The sequence below is a fragment of the Thunnus maccoyii genome, chromosome 4 (genome assembly GCF_910596095.1).
Source record: "Thunnus maccoyii chromosome 4, fThuMac1.1, whole genome shotgun sequence".
NCBI lineage: Eukaryota > Metazoa > Chordata > Actinopteri > Scombriformes > Scombridae > Thunnus > Thunnus maccoyii.
Window position 1 is genome coordinate 13,429,484 of NC_056536.1, and position 12,356 is coordinate 13,441,839.

The 12,356-nt window shown below is 39.4% G+C and overlaps 1 protein-coding gene across 3 annotated transcripts; it reads right to left on the minus strand.

Annotated features, from left to right (window-relative positions):
- Positions 1–2,524: 2,524 nt before the first annotated feature.
- On the minus strand, positions 2,525–11,465 carry prdm2a (PR domain containing 2, with ZNF domain a). 3 transcript variants are annotated; one of them, XM_042409091.1, is made up of 4 exons: positions 11,372–11,465; positions 9,885–9,952; positions 4,815–9,123; positions 2,525–4,528 (listed from the first exon to the last, which is right to left on the minus strand). In XM_042409091.1, the coding sequence occupies exon 3, from the start codon at positions 9,054–9,056 to the stop codon at positions 4,848–4,850; it is 4,209 nt and encodes a 1,402-aa protein (XP_042265025.1). In that variant the 5' UTR covers positions 9,057–9,123; positions 9,885–9,952; positions 11,372–11,465; the 3' UTR covers positions 2,525–4,528; positions 4,815–4,847. The 3 variants fall into 3 exon arrangements, with proteins under 3 accessions (XP_042265025.1, XP_042265024.1, XP_042265026.1); XM_042409090.1 differs by having other exon boundaries at positions 11,346–11,465; XM_042409092.1 differs by lacking the exon at positions 11,372–11,465 and adding an exon at positions 10,979–11,326.
- Positions 11,466–12,356: the final 891 nt, after the last annotated feature.

Here is a 12,356-nt window from a genome sequence, read left to right on the forward strand (position 1 = left end):
TATAATGTGTGTTTCCAGATAAAGTCGGTGAGCACACATTTTGGTTTTGGTCACGTTGGTCCCAAACCTGACAACTGTGGTACGTCAGGAAGCTGCACAACATTACTGCACTCATTACTGTTTGCCAAGAAATAGTTCCAGCATGTGACTTCCCATAAAACCGCAAATTTGTCTTTACATTTTTATGTACAGGTTTAACAAACAAGATACAATGTGTACGTAAGTCAGCTTTAGAGGTGTTAGCAGGGGTGTTTTTTCACTTTGGACACAGTCTGGCTAGCTGTCTCTCTCCTTTTCTTTAAGCTGAACTAAATCTTAACACACAGACATCCTCGTAAAAAAGAGAAGCATGTTGAACTCATTTAAAAATAAGAGAAACTCCCACCATGTATGGACTCACTGCCTCTTGAAAAAAAAAATCCATCATCTGTTTTTAGTCATTATTAATTGTTTTTATCTGAATGTTAGTATTTGTTTGATGTATTCTTTTTGCTTTTATTTCTTCCATATTCCCCAGCCACACAGGATATGTTGATGGCCATGGTCTGACCATGAATTTGTTTTTTAAATATAAATGATCTGTCTATTAATACTATTTATACTTTGTAGCTGGTATACACTATATACTGCATATAGGCATGAAAAACAACTAGAACCAACCAGTTTTAGTTAATGTTAGTGTATAGTAAGCTACTGTTTATTGACCCAGTTTCTCATATAAGCTATGATGTCATTACATTGAAGTCACAGAGCATCTGCTTTTCTGAAAGTTAAACAGGTAAAACCCTGAAGGTTGCTCAGCAACACTTACCACTGTTTTGAAGGTATTCCCAGAATCCCCAGACTCCTCTGTTCATCTGGATCAAAAAATGTCCTCTGTCAAAATGCGCAAAACTAATCTACTGCCGTTACAGCTTTGCAGCTCTGACTCTTAAAATTTGCCAACGCATTATTACTCTTCCATGCAATGTTTTTGTAAGTGAAGGGGGAAATCCTTCTACACATGCACACAAATTTAAACAGAGTGCACATATATTTTATAACATGTTCAGCCACTCACTGCTGCAACACTGTCAAAATCGAAATGATAAGAGTTTTACTGTTTGAATGATGATTGCTTGAATGGAGACAGGTGTTTAAGGTTATAGCTAATTGCCTTTTTTTTATTTACTCAGGGAAAACCAATTGAGAATCACATAGCAAAAAGTGTAAAGACCAACTTATACCAAACATAAATACAACACAAACACAAGATAAATGACTTGAATGACTGAAATAACTGGACCTCTGTGGGCTTGTAGAGAACAATTTCCCTGAGCATCACAGGAGCTCGGTGGTTATTCTGCAGTGCTTTTGCCACACAAAAAGAACATCTAGAGTTCAGTCCATCTGTGGCAGATTCTTGACACTTTTTAAGTTTTTTTTGAGTGCAAAGTGGGAGTGTGAGTGGGAAAATGTTGCCGTTTTTGGTACTGCTATACATGTTAGCCACTCACACATCATGTGACTCATCCCTTTTATGTAAATAACTTAATAACCTCAGTGTGTGATGACTAACATCACATGTGAGGCACAAACTGTGGCTTGATTAATGTTAGTTAATTTACTGTTGAGGTTTCAATGCAAAGGTCAAGGAATGCTAGTGAGAGACATCAAGAAGAGAAGGGGACAGTTGCATTTTTTTAAAAAGAAATGAAATATCTTGTTTGAGCAGAATTACACTCACATTGCACACACACTACTTGACAGGTTTTAATTATTCATGACCTGAAGCTTGATTAAGCAACTGTGTTAAAACTAGTTAATTTAGGAAAAAGAAAGCAATCGTGCAGCAGCTGCAGTCATGGTATGTTGGATATCACTGTTTGATCCACAAAACTCTCTTAATTTTGTTTTTTAGCTGCAAGAGTAACCTTATTTAGTCCTTATATGCACTTATACAGAGGGAGTACAATAAAATATAAAAGGTGTTACAGACAGTTATTGCACCTTCTGACTTTTGGATTATCTGTTTGTTCCTTGGTTATTTACAATTTTATTTATACCTTTTGTTGATGAATGTTAATGTGAAATATCTACTCTACACAGTTATTCACTGTTTTCACAGAAAACAGGTCACAGGCTGGCAGCAGTCCGCACTCGTTCTGGAAACCTTTGCATGGAGATTTTTTGGCATCCACATTCAAAATGTTAAAAATAATGGTGGAGGACAGAATGCTTTAACAATAGCATAAAAAACATGTGTCACTGAAAACTGAATTTTCAAAGAGACTGTGGGAGTGCAGATGAGATGCAGTGGTATTATAAAATCCTATCTGTTGAAGCCTCTGCTCAAGATGTTAAAGTAAGGAAAGTGTGCCACCACCTGGACATTTTATTTATTTGTAGGCACACACTGCAGTAGGCTGAGTTGAATTCTGTTAATACTGTAAAATAACCAAATTATATGTATTTAGTCATTTATAAACTTCCAATAATGTGATAAACTTGTTTACTAAATAAAGTTTCACACAAACTTCAAATGTAACTTTAACATTCTCCATTTATTTTGAACACTCGCTTGAAAAAACTTTAGTGCAAATCATACAGAGGAACTTTTCAGAGATTGAGAACATAATTTTAAATTATTAATAAATATACATGACTTAATTTACACTTTGAAATGCTACAAGCACTTTTCACAGTTAAATAACAGTCTTCCAAATCATCCTGTACATCCAACACACTGCAGTCTGTCTGCATGAGGAAAATATTACCAGCAAGGGTTGAAAAGGCAAAAATGTAAAACAAAAGTACCATTACTCGCTCTCAGATACAGACCATTGTCAACTTCTCAAGTGCAAGTTTTAGTTCAAATTAAGTTAACTCATTTAAATCATAATGAAATAATTACCCTGTGTAGCACTTGAACTTAACACCTGTAGCTTATGATAAGCAAACAGATACAATTCATTACACTCACTCTGACAATAGTTACAACTTGCCATCATCGTTTTCATATTCCAGTACGGGGTTCCAGCAAAAATTACCTCATAATCGATCTTACATTTCCATTTTGAGATTTATACATGTTGGAATTCATTATACACACACGACACAACAAAGTGTTGACAACTGTTACACAGAATTTAAGCAGTGATGAAGTGCTTGTATTCTACAGATGACAAAGACCTAAATAGACTGTATTTCTCACATTAAAATTTCTAGTCATTGATTTGGAAAGAAAACCACACAAAATCATATTTTTGACAAGCATTTTGTGAAACAGGTGCAAAATAAAGCCTAAAAGCAAACTGGACTGTTGTAAATGTTTCTAAATTTCAGAAAAAAATGCAGAGAAGCCAAGCGCTGGAGTCGACTCAGCCGATGCTGTTTAGAATTGAAGTCTTATTACTGTAAATGTGGCAGCAATGAATCCAAACCATACAGAAAATTACATAGTAATTTGTTTGGGATTGCAGTGCAAATACATCAAACTGCAGTGTTTTTCTTCACATTGAGAATTTATTTGTGGTGGCCCATCAGCAACGAAATCCAACATACAACATTCGGCTGCAAAAGGAAGTAATTTTTCTTTTTAGATGTAATTACACATCTGCACTTCCACGCAGACTTCTGAAGAGACAAACAAAAAAAAAAATCATCTATTTGGGTCGGCCACCTTAATAAATTCTACACTTGGGAAACAACTATGTTCATTCTTCATCATCTTTATGCCACATTTAACCATGTCATATACATTTGATGGCACAAACAGTAAAGATCATTATTCTCAAAACTGATAACTTCCATACAAATACATAGCAACTGGGCCAACCAGATTATATACAATTTTGATTTGCAAAGGCTGCAGCATTAATTCTACCAAATGTTGCATTCACATCAATAATGAAAACGCTGACTTCTCTAATAATTGACAGTGCCGATATCCTTAACATGAATTTTGACAGGTAGCTTGTGGCCAATGTTACACTGTAGTACACTATACTATAATTATGCAACCTCAGATTCAGTGTTTAAGGCCTAACTGCATCAACATAATCCTTCCTAAATGAATTTAGCTGTAGTACAAGCTCACAGCATGCAGTAAGACTGTAAACCAAAAGGCCACAGATAACAGATAAGGAAAAGTGCAAATGCATGCTGAAAATGATTGCCACCTGCCATCCTCTCTAAGTAGCCCGCCGAGTAGGAAATGAGAGCAGCCTTCCAGCTCAATTCCTCCCACTTCCTTTCCAATTTGTGACATGTAGCAGTCAGATTAACTTCAAAGTGCAAATCCAAGCCGTTTGACAAAAAAAGTTTACGAAATGAAGGAGGAAGCTACAAAACTCCGAGCAACTACAAAAGCATTCAAATACTCAGTTGAATACATCCACTCACTGCAGTCTCCTTAGTCGTGTGTTTTATCCATCCTCAACTCAGTCATTTAAAGTACAGTATAACGCAATCTGAGTCCGTGTCCAGTTTACAGTGTGAGAAGCAGTTATCTCCTTTTAATATCACTGAAGTTCCACACAGCAGAGTCCTGAAAGTGAAAACAACAACATACATTGAGACAGATGTGAGCATGAGGTTATTTACGATCTTGTATTTAAGCATATTTCATTTTCTATTTTAATTGCACAACCATGTATAATCTTAAGAGGCTTCTTGTGTGTTGTTTAAGCTTGTTAACTCACTTACCAGTGTAGTACCCGTCTTACCTGTATAAATGAGTAATAACTGTGCATATCCCTTCTATGTTTGCAACTACTACTTATCTTTTTACTTTTTTATCATTTTGCAAATAAACTTAAATGTGCTTTAACTACCTGAAGATCCTCTGGTGGCCCGCTGAATATTCTTCAAGCTGAAGCGCTCTGCTCAGAGCTGCTGGTGATGGCTCCGGTTGCTTCTTCTCGGCTCGGAGCGGGAGGCAGCTCATCCTTCTGTGGTTCGGCCTGTTGTGGTTTCACTATGGTGATTTTAATGGGGATGCCTTTGACGTTATGCTGCACTCTGGTATACTGGCGCATCGAGGGGTTGAAAGTGCGAGCAATGGGAAGTTCATTCAGAGTGGGTGTCTCAGTTTTTGGTTGCGTGCTCTCTTTTATGATTATTTTACTTCTTTTGTTTGAAAAGACAGTTTGCACTGGCAGGATGGCGGGCCTCTTAGCATGGCCAGAAGTCTGGAGTCTAGTTTTATGCTGAGGTGAGACTTGTTTCTCTTCGACGTGAGAGACCCCTCTACGCAGGTGGCCATCGTTCTCCTTGGTCACAGAGATTCCCCCTTCTTTCCTTTTCTTCACCTCTTTAGGCTTCTTGGGGCAGACCGCCATATGTTTGGTTCTGCTGCGACGCATTGTGAACTCCCTGCTGCAGTGTGGGCAGACAAATATCTCCTGCTGCTCATTAACCTGTGAAGATGACACTTTATTTGATGAAGGGGCTGACTTGTTCCTCTGAGGCATGACCCTTTGTACCAACTTTTTCTTCCTTTTGTTTAGCACTTTGAACTTCATCTTAACTGGTGATTCTTGATGAGGTTTGGACCTGTTTGACTGGCTGGCTCTGTTTGAAGCATTAAATTCATTAGTAGAGTTAGTTGTAGACAGCACTCCATTTTGAGTTTTTGCAAAGTGGCGTAGTGGGATGGGATTCTTTTTGGGTGTGTACCGCCTTTTATCGCTGGCGTTTGCACAAGCCAGGATGTGCTTGTGTAGCTCTGGCATGTTATCAAAGCTTTTCCCACACTTGGTGCATCGTATAGCCGTACTAAATGTTTGTGGGATGTTGTGGGTAGTGAAGTTTGTGGCTGAAGCCAGTGAGCCAGCGGGTGATCTGTTATGGTAAGGAAATGGAGGAGGCTTAAAGCTGGGATAATGCTGGTTAATGCCAAGTCGAACATCAGGCCCTTTGAGTTTGCCTCCATCTGAGGCCATGATTTTTATTGTTGTAAACAGTTCTTCAGCAGCCACATCCACCTCACTCTCTTCCTTTTTCACCAATTTCTTGGGTTCCTCTGGAGCATCAGGCTCTGAGGGCTCTGTGTTGACTTTCGTTGAGTTGTTGTAGTTCTGAGGTCGTAGTTTTCCCTTTTCTTCTTCTGTGTATGTACACTGCTGACCGGGATGTAATTCTTCCTGATGCTGTTTCAGATTGCAAAGGTAGACAAAGTCTTTTGTACATGCACTGCAAACATAAGTCTTGCCGACACCGTGGAGGCTTGATCGATGGTCAAGCAGAGCGGATGGCTTACCAAAGAGCAGCACGCAGAACTCACATTTGTAGGGCCATTCATCAGCATGGTCACCTACATGATGGCCTAGTTCTTTCATTGAATGGAAAAGCTTATCACACACATTGCAGATGAAGTTCTTGGTGAAAGTCTGCTGTTGTGCATCGCTAGGTGAACTACCTGAGGATTCTTCCTCGTCAGCTTTCTCAGAAGGGTGTGAGGTTTCAGATTTAGAGGTTTCGGGTGGGGAAACAGAAACGTCAGCAGGTTCCTCCTCTTTTGTGGTTGGTGGCTCTGATTTAACAACCGGTTCTGGGTCAGGATTTGATTCACCCACTGTAGGACAATCAGATATCAGTGAGGTGGTGGTGGACAGAGTCACTGATTCTGCGATGGAGGATACAAGAATAGTGGGATCCGCAGTTGGAGGGCTGGGTACTGATACAATCTGTTGCTCTTCTATGTGATTAACAACCATCTGCGTAGGTGCTGGAGGCTCAGCAGTGTTTTCTTGTAAGGTAATTGCAGCAGGGACAACACTCCCTGGGCCTTCAAGAGCTATTGTGCACTCTATCAACACAGTGTTGCTTGTAATGTTGTAAGAGTTAATGAGGGAATCATTTAAAGTTACAGTGGGTGTGAATGGCACGTCTGACACAGGAGTGGATTCAACTAAAGGGGGGTTGAGGGCAATTTGATCGGTGAGAAACACATGGCCAGGTAGATTTAGAGTCGGGTCAAGGGGTTGTGAGAGAGCGACAAGGTTTGCAGAATTCGCAGTGGTAAATGCAGTAGTTAAATCACACTCTGAGGAATTTAATGCATTTTCTGTGCAGATTACCAAGGGCTCAGGAGATATATTTGGAGCTAATACTTGGATTGGTTGGCTTGAAGGGTTAGAAATGGGCGGTGGTGGTGCCAGAACTGTAATTAATGAAGGAGCAGTGGGGAGCACTGTGTGTGAGGCTGGGGAAGCAAATGCTATAGTGCACGGTGAAGCTGGCTGCAAGGCAACAGAGGTAAGGGAGGCAGATGATGGAGTGAGAGAACTGGAGGGAAGTGCAAGCCCATAAACAAGTCCTTCCCCAACAGACTCCACGGGGGTCACCATATCTGATCCTGTAACTATCGCGAAGTCTGTGACTAAAGGGGTCTCAGGATTCCCTAGGCTTATATTTTGCTCTGCAATATCCATTAAGGCCTTCTCCGCCATGCTTGTATTCGATCTTCCTTCTTTCAAAACTGCCTGTAAAACTAAATTTGATGGCAGCTCAGATTCATCTAGGCTCCTTTTTTGCAAACTTAAATCCAGCACGGCATCGGCCAAAGCTTCATCTTCATTTCTTTTGACTGTATTGGAGAGATCCAGTGGTTGCTGGTTACAGGAATTACCGCCAGTCATAGGGGGCCAGCTCTCTGTTAAGACAGCATTCACTGCTGGTTCCTCTACAAATACAGTTGTGTTATCCTTCTCATTGGCTGTTTGGTGCACAGGTGAGCTATGCTGGGTCTCCGTCTGTCCTACACTTACAGCATCACAATCTCCCGTGTCTGGCATTGGCGTTTCCTCGTTAGTTGTTGGGTTTTGCTGTGGAGAGCTTTGTGGAGATCCAGTCCTTCTTTTAAACCTTCCTGTTCCGGCAGGCAGGACAGACAGAGAGACAGGTGAACAAGGCTTTTGGCCATCTGTGATGAGGGCGAGTGTGGGTTTAAGGCCATCCTGCTTCTCCAGGAGCTGCTTCAGCTTAGGGGACAGAAACACGGTTCTTTCCTTCTGCACAACTGTAGACTCTGTATTCTGAGGAAGTAGATTCTCTATTAAAGAAGACACAAGTGACGATGAGGATGAAGACACGACCACCTCAGACTCCAGTTCAGTTTTAATTTGTGGTAAAAGAGGTGGTGTCGCAGTTCTTCTCTTGGCCACTGGCTGACCAGGTATTTCTTTACCTGTGACTGAATCTGGATTTAAAACCTGGCTGATTTGGGTGGGGTCTAGAATCAAGGCATCCAGTCCGACTAAAGTTGAAGACCCAGAATGAACCTCAGCTGCTTCACAGCTACTGACTGTACTCGTTGACACTATCTTTCCGTCTATGTAAAAGCTGAGATTCTCTGAAATATTGCTAGAGACATCTAGCATGTACTGTTCTGTGTGCTCCCCTTCATTCTCCACAACAGCTGCAGGTGCTGTATTTTCACTGAGCTCTGTTTCCTCTTGCGATGTTGCACTGATAATCCTCTGAAGACTTTCCTCCTGGGGCAGCTGGGTTTTTTCTGTGTGTTGCAGATGCTGCTCGTGGATCCTGCGCTCATGTCGTCGCTTGTTGGTATGAGTGGTGAATATTTTTTCACAGTACTTACAAGCATGATGCCCCTCTAATACTCCCTGTTTGTCTGGCTGAGCAATGTTTTCTCCAGCCGACAAAATGGAAGTATTAGAGCTTGTGGGGGATGAAGTATGAGGCTGCGTGACTGAGCCTTCTGAATCCAAAGGCTTCATCTTTTCATGCTGCAGCTGACCTAAATTTGAACCAAAAGATATGATGCTCTTATTGCTTTTGTATGCGTGTGCCTCGTTGTTTGCCAAAGTGTGGATGTGCATGTGTCGTTCCAAGCCTTGTTTACTGGTAAAATGTCTCTTACAGTGCTGACAGGGAAAAGAGTCCCAGCCACTCTCGGTATCCTGGCCAGGATGTTCATGAAGATCTGCATTAAGTGAATTAGGTGTGTCTGGTTCCATGTTACTTTCCTCTTGATAAATGTCTTCCTCGTCCTCCTCTATATCCTCACTGTCTCCAAACTCAGAGATGTACAAGTGAGGAGAGTCCTCCATCTTCTGTGGAGGTTGTATCCAGTTTTCGAAGGAAGTCTGTCACACAGGACTTTGACGGCTGTCACAACTAATGAATACATAAAAAGAGACATTGTCAATTTAACAAACAAACACATAATATAGCTGAAGTGCCATTAAAGGACTCCAACAACTGAACTAAAACATCCATCATGTGCAGTCAAATCTTTCAAACTTTACACTATAGTATAAACCAATAGATCACAAATATTTAACTGGTGTTTAAGTTATCTGCTTTTTCTGTTATTTTTATGTTAAGAACTTTGAGCTTCCAATAATTTATAAAAGGTGCTGCATAAAGTTCATTATTACCAGTAATAGCAGTATTAGTAATTCCTTTTATTTATGAATGACAGCAAATTTGCACCTCTCTAATGCAGCTCTCAACAAAAACATGAACATTATGTAATGCTGGCAATTTATTAATGTAGCACTTTTCAAAACAGAAGTTACAAAGTGCCTCACAGGAAGAAAAAAGGGAAAATGGGGAGTAAAAAGAAACATAATTGTATTTCAATTGTATTAGAATAGAATTATATTTTACAAGTGGTCAAGATATTGTCTAAATCCTACAGTATAACATATCACAATGTTATTATATATTCTTGGTCTATTTTTGTATTTGTTTGGGTATATTTCATCAGCCCTCAGTATTATTGTAAAGGTCATTCCCATTCTTTGATGTGTTATTATCTAAATAAATTCAGCCATGACAACACTCCATATATTCTAAGCATTAAATAAAAAAACAAACATTCAATATTGAAGACAACAATAAATTAAAAATATGTAAAATCATTGCCATCTTACCATTTTAATTGTCAGTGAAGGGTGGAAGGCATGTTTTGTTTGCCAGATGAACACACGGGCTTTTCACTCTGTTGGAAGAAAGATAACAGCAAAGCACATATTTTAAAAAAACATGAAAATGTGTGCCAGGACATGAGGCTTACACTCAAACTACAGAATGATACAAAGCACAAACTGATCAGCTGTGATGTGGGAGTTGCTGACCGTTTGCTTTATCTATCTGTTCATTTGGCTGCAGAATAAGCCTCGGGTCCTGCCTTGTCATTATATAATATGCTGATATCCCTCAAGCATATCAAAAGACCCACACCTTGTACGCAGTTAATGCTAGATACTGTACTGCTTTCATTTTAACGACTGCTTACTAACACTGAGCATACTGCTAAACTGTCCCCATGATGACCTTATTTACCCTGGTATGCCTTACACCACCTGCTACACTGATTACACACATACACACATCTCAATCATGGTCAATATTCTGATAGTTACTTCTCAGTTATTATTGGAAAACTTGTAAGGAGATACAGTTTGATACATCCATCTACTGCTTGGTGGGACAAAATGGCAGGCCCATCATGTGTGCCAGATCTGTCGTCTCTGCACACTTACACAATATGTTTTACTCGATTCTTTCATCATTTGTTCAGTTGTTAACATGTTAATCTCTTTGCTCCTTACGGACAAATTATTTTCTATTCGTCCTGCATAATTAATACATATCAGCGCAGTTTTCAGGCACTTGTAGATACGAGAGGAAATGTAAACAAAGACCTTAAAGCTTGTGTTTATACAATTAATCTTTCATTTATTTAAAGGCAAAGCGGTTGTGTGTTGCTTTTGCACAAGTACAACTGAATTACTCACGATATCATGTTAGTGGAATCGAAAAATGTACATACACCAGTCAGAGGCCTACATTACATTATTTGAGCCATTTAAAAAAAAAAATATTTAACTTCTATTTCCATCCATCTGCGCTGCAACAGGCTTCTCTGGCATGACATATAAAGTGCATTCATAACAACAAAAAATACGTATTTTATTTAAATAACTGCAGGTAGGATTCGTGCTGGTGCGTTCACATGCTTCACCTGGTTTGATGACGCTCCCCCGTCCTTGCACCATTGCTAGCTGGTCACACAACACGTCGTCACAGGACTGTTTTGCTACAGACGCTGCTGCTAGCTCCCCCACTTGAAAAGGTCAACTGGCTCCTCTAAAATAGCCCCACCGCTACCCTCGACATACAAGAAAGCCGCTCGCACACTAAACACCGATAACCGTCAAGATCCTGTGACAAGGTTTCACTTATCAAAGGGAAAGAAATCAGCTGTCGGCCATTTAAGCATTGGCAATATAACGTACTGCTAGCTACAATGCTAACTCGCAAGCCCTGGCTAGTAGCTACAGTTAGTGAAAGAAAACACGACCGTTACTAACACTGCCTGTTATACAAACCTGTTTGTTACAGCTTCCGTACATACTTTTATTTGCAGCTTGAGTGGCGTTTGAACAGTTTAAAATATTCCTCTGGTGCAGGTTGTGGACAGCTGTGTTCCTTAATGTTACCAACAAGGTTCTGGCGTTCTGATTGGCTGGAGAACGTGGATGTCAAATTTTGGACCAATCAGCGACAGGTTTGTTAAAGCGCTGGAAGAAAATAACATCTAAGCAAAAGGCAGCTGTCATCAGAGACTAAAATGAGAACATAAACGCATCTCTGCTAGCCTATGCACTGTTTCATTCAAATGTATACATTTTATGTATTTCAAGATATTATATTATAAATATTCACTTGAGTAATCACAGATATCCATGCTGTCTCCAGCTAGTTTGAATGTATTTATCTAAAATTGCGAAAAAAAACCAAACTCCAAACTGAAACTGCGTACTTGAGGACTATTTTACCCATTTTTACCTGTTTTACTATACGTTGATATTTTTAGTTTGGAGTTTGGAGATCTTGGATAATCTCTTCACACTCTCAACAATACAGCTGAATTATCAAACAAACTAAATGCGTTTTAAATAGTTGATTTGACAATTTTCCATGTCTTTGTAACACAACCATCTCTTATATTTTATTATGATAAAAAAAAACATATTCCTTGCAGTGTAATAATTTGACCTGTAGAGGGCGCAATATAACATGTTCTCAATACAAAGAATTTCATTCGCTTCACTTGTGTGGATTATACTGTAACTTTGGTCATTTACATCAAAGTTGTATTTCGGTGTTTGTAGGGCATAAACATTTTGAATGTGTAATGTTCTCAAGCTTTCAGACGACAGCCCTTACTATATGATCAATTATTAATACTTTTTTTTGCTACCAAATGTAATGTAAAACATACATTTAAGCTTGTCTGCAAAACGTTACTTAAAATATAGTTCTGTTTTATCTTAATCTACATATATGTATACATATATTTTATGTATTTCAGTTCTTTTCTTTCAAAAATATGTGCT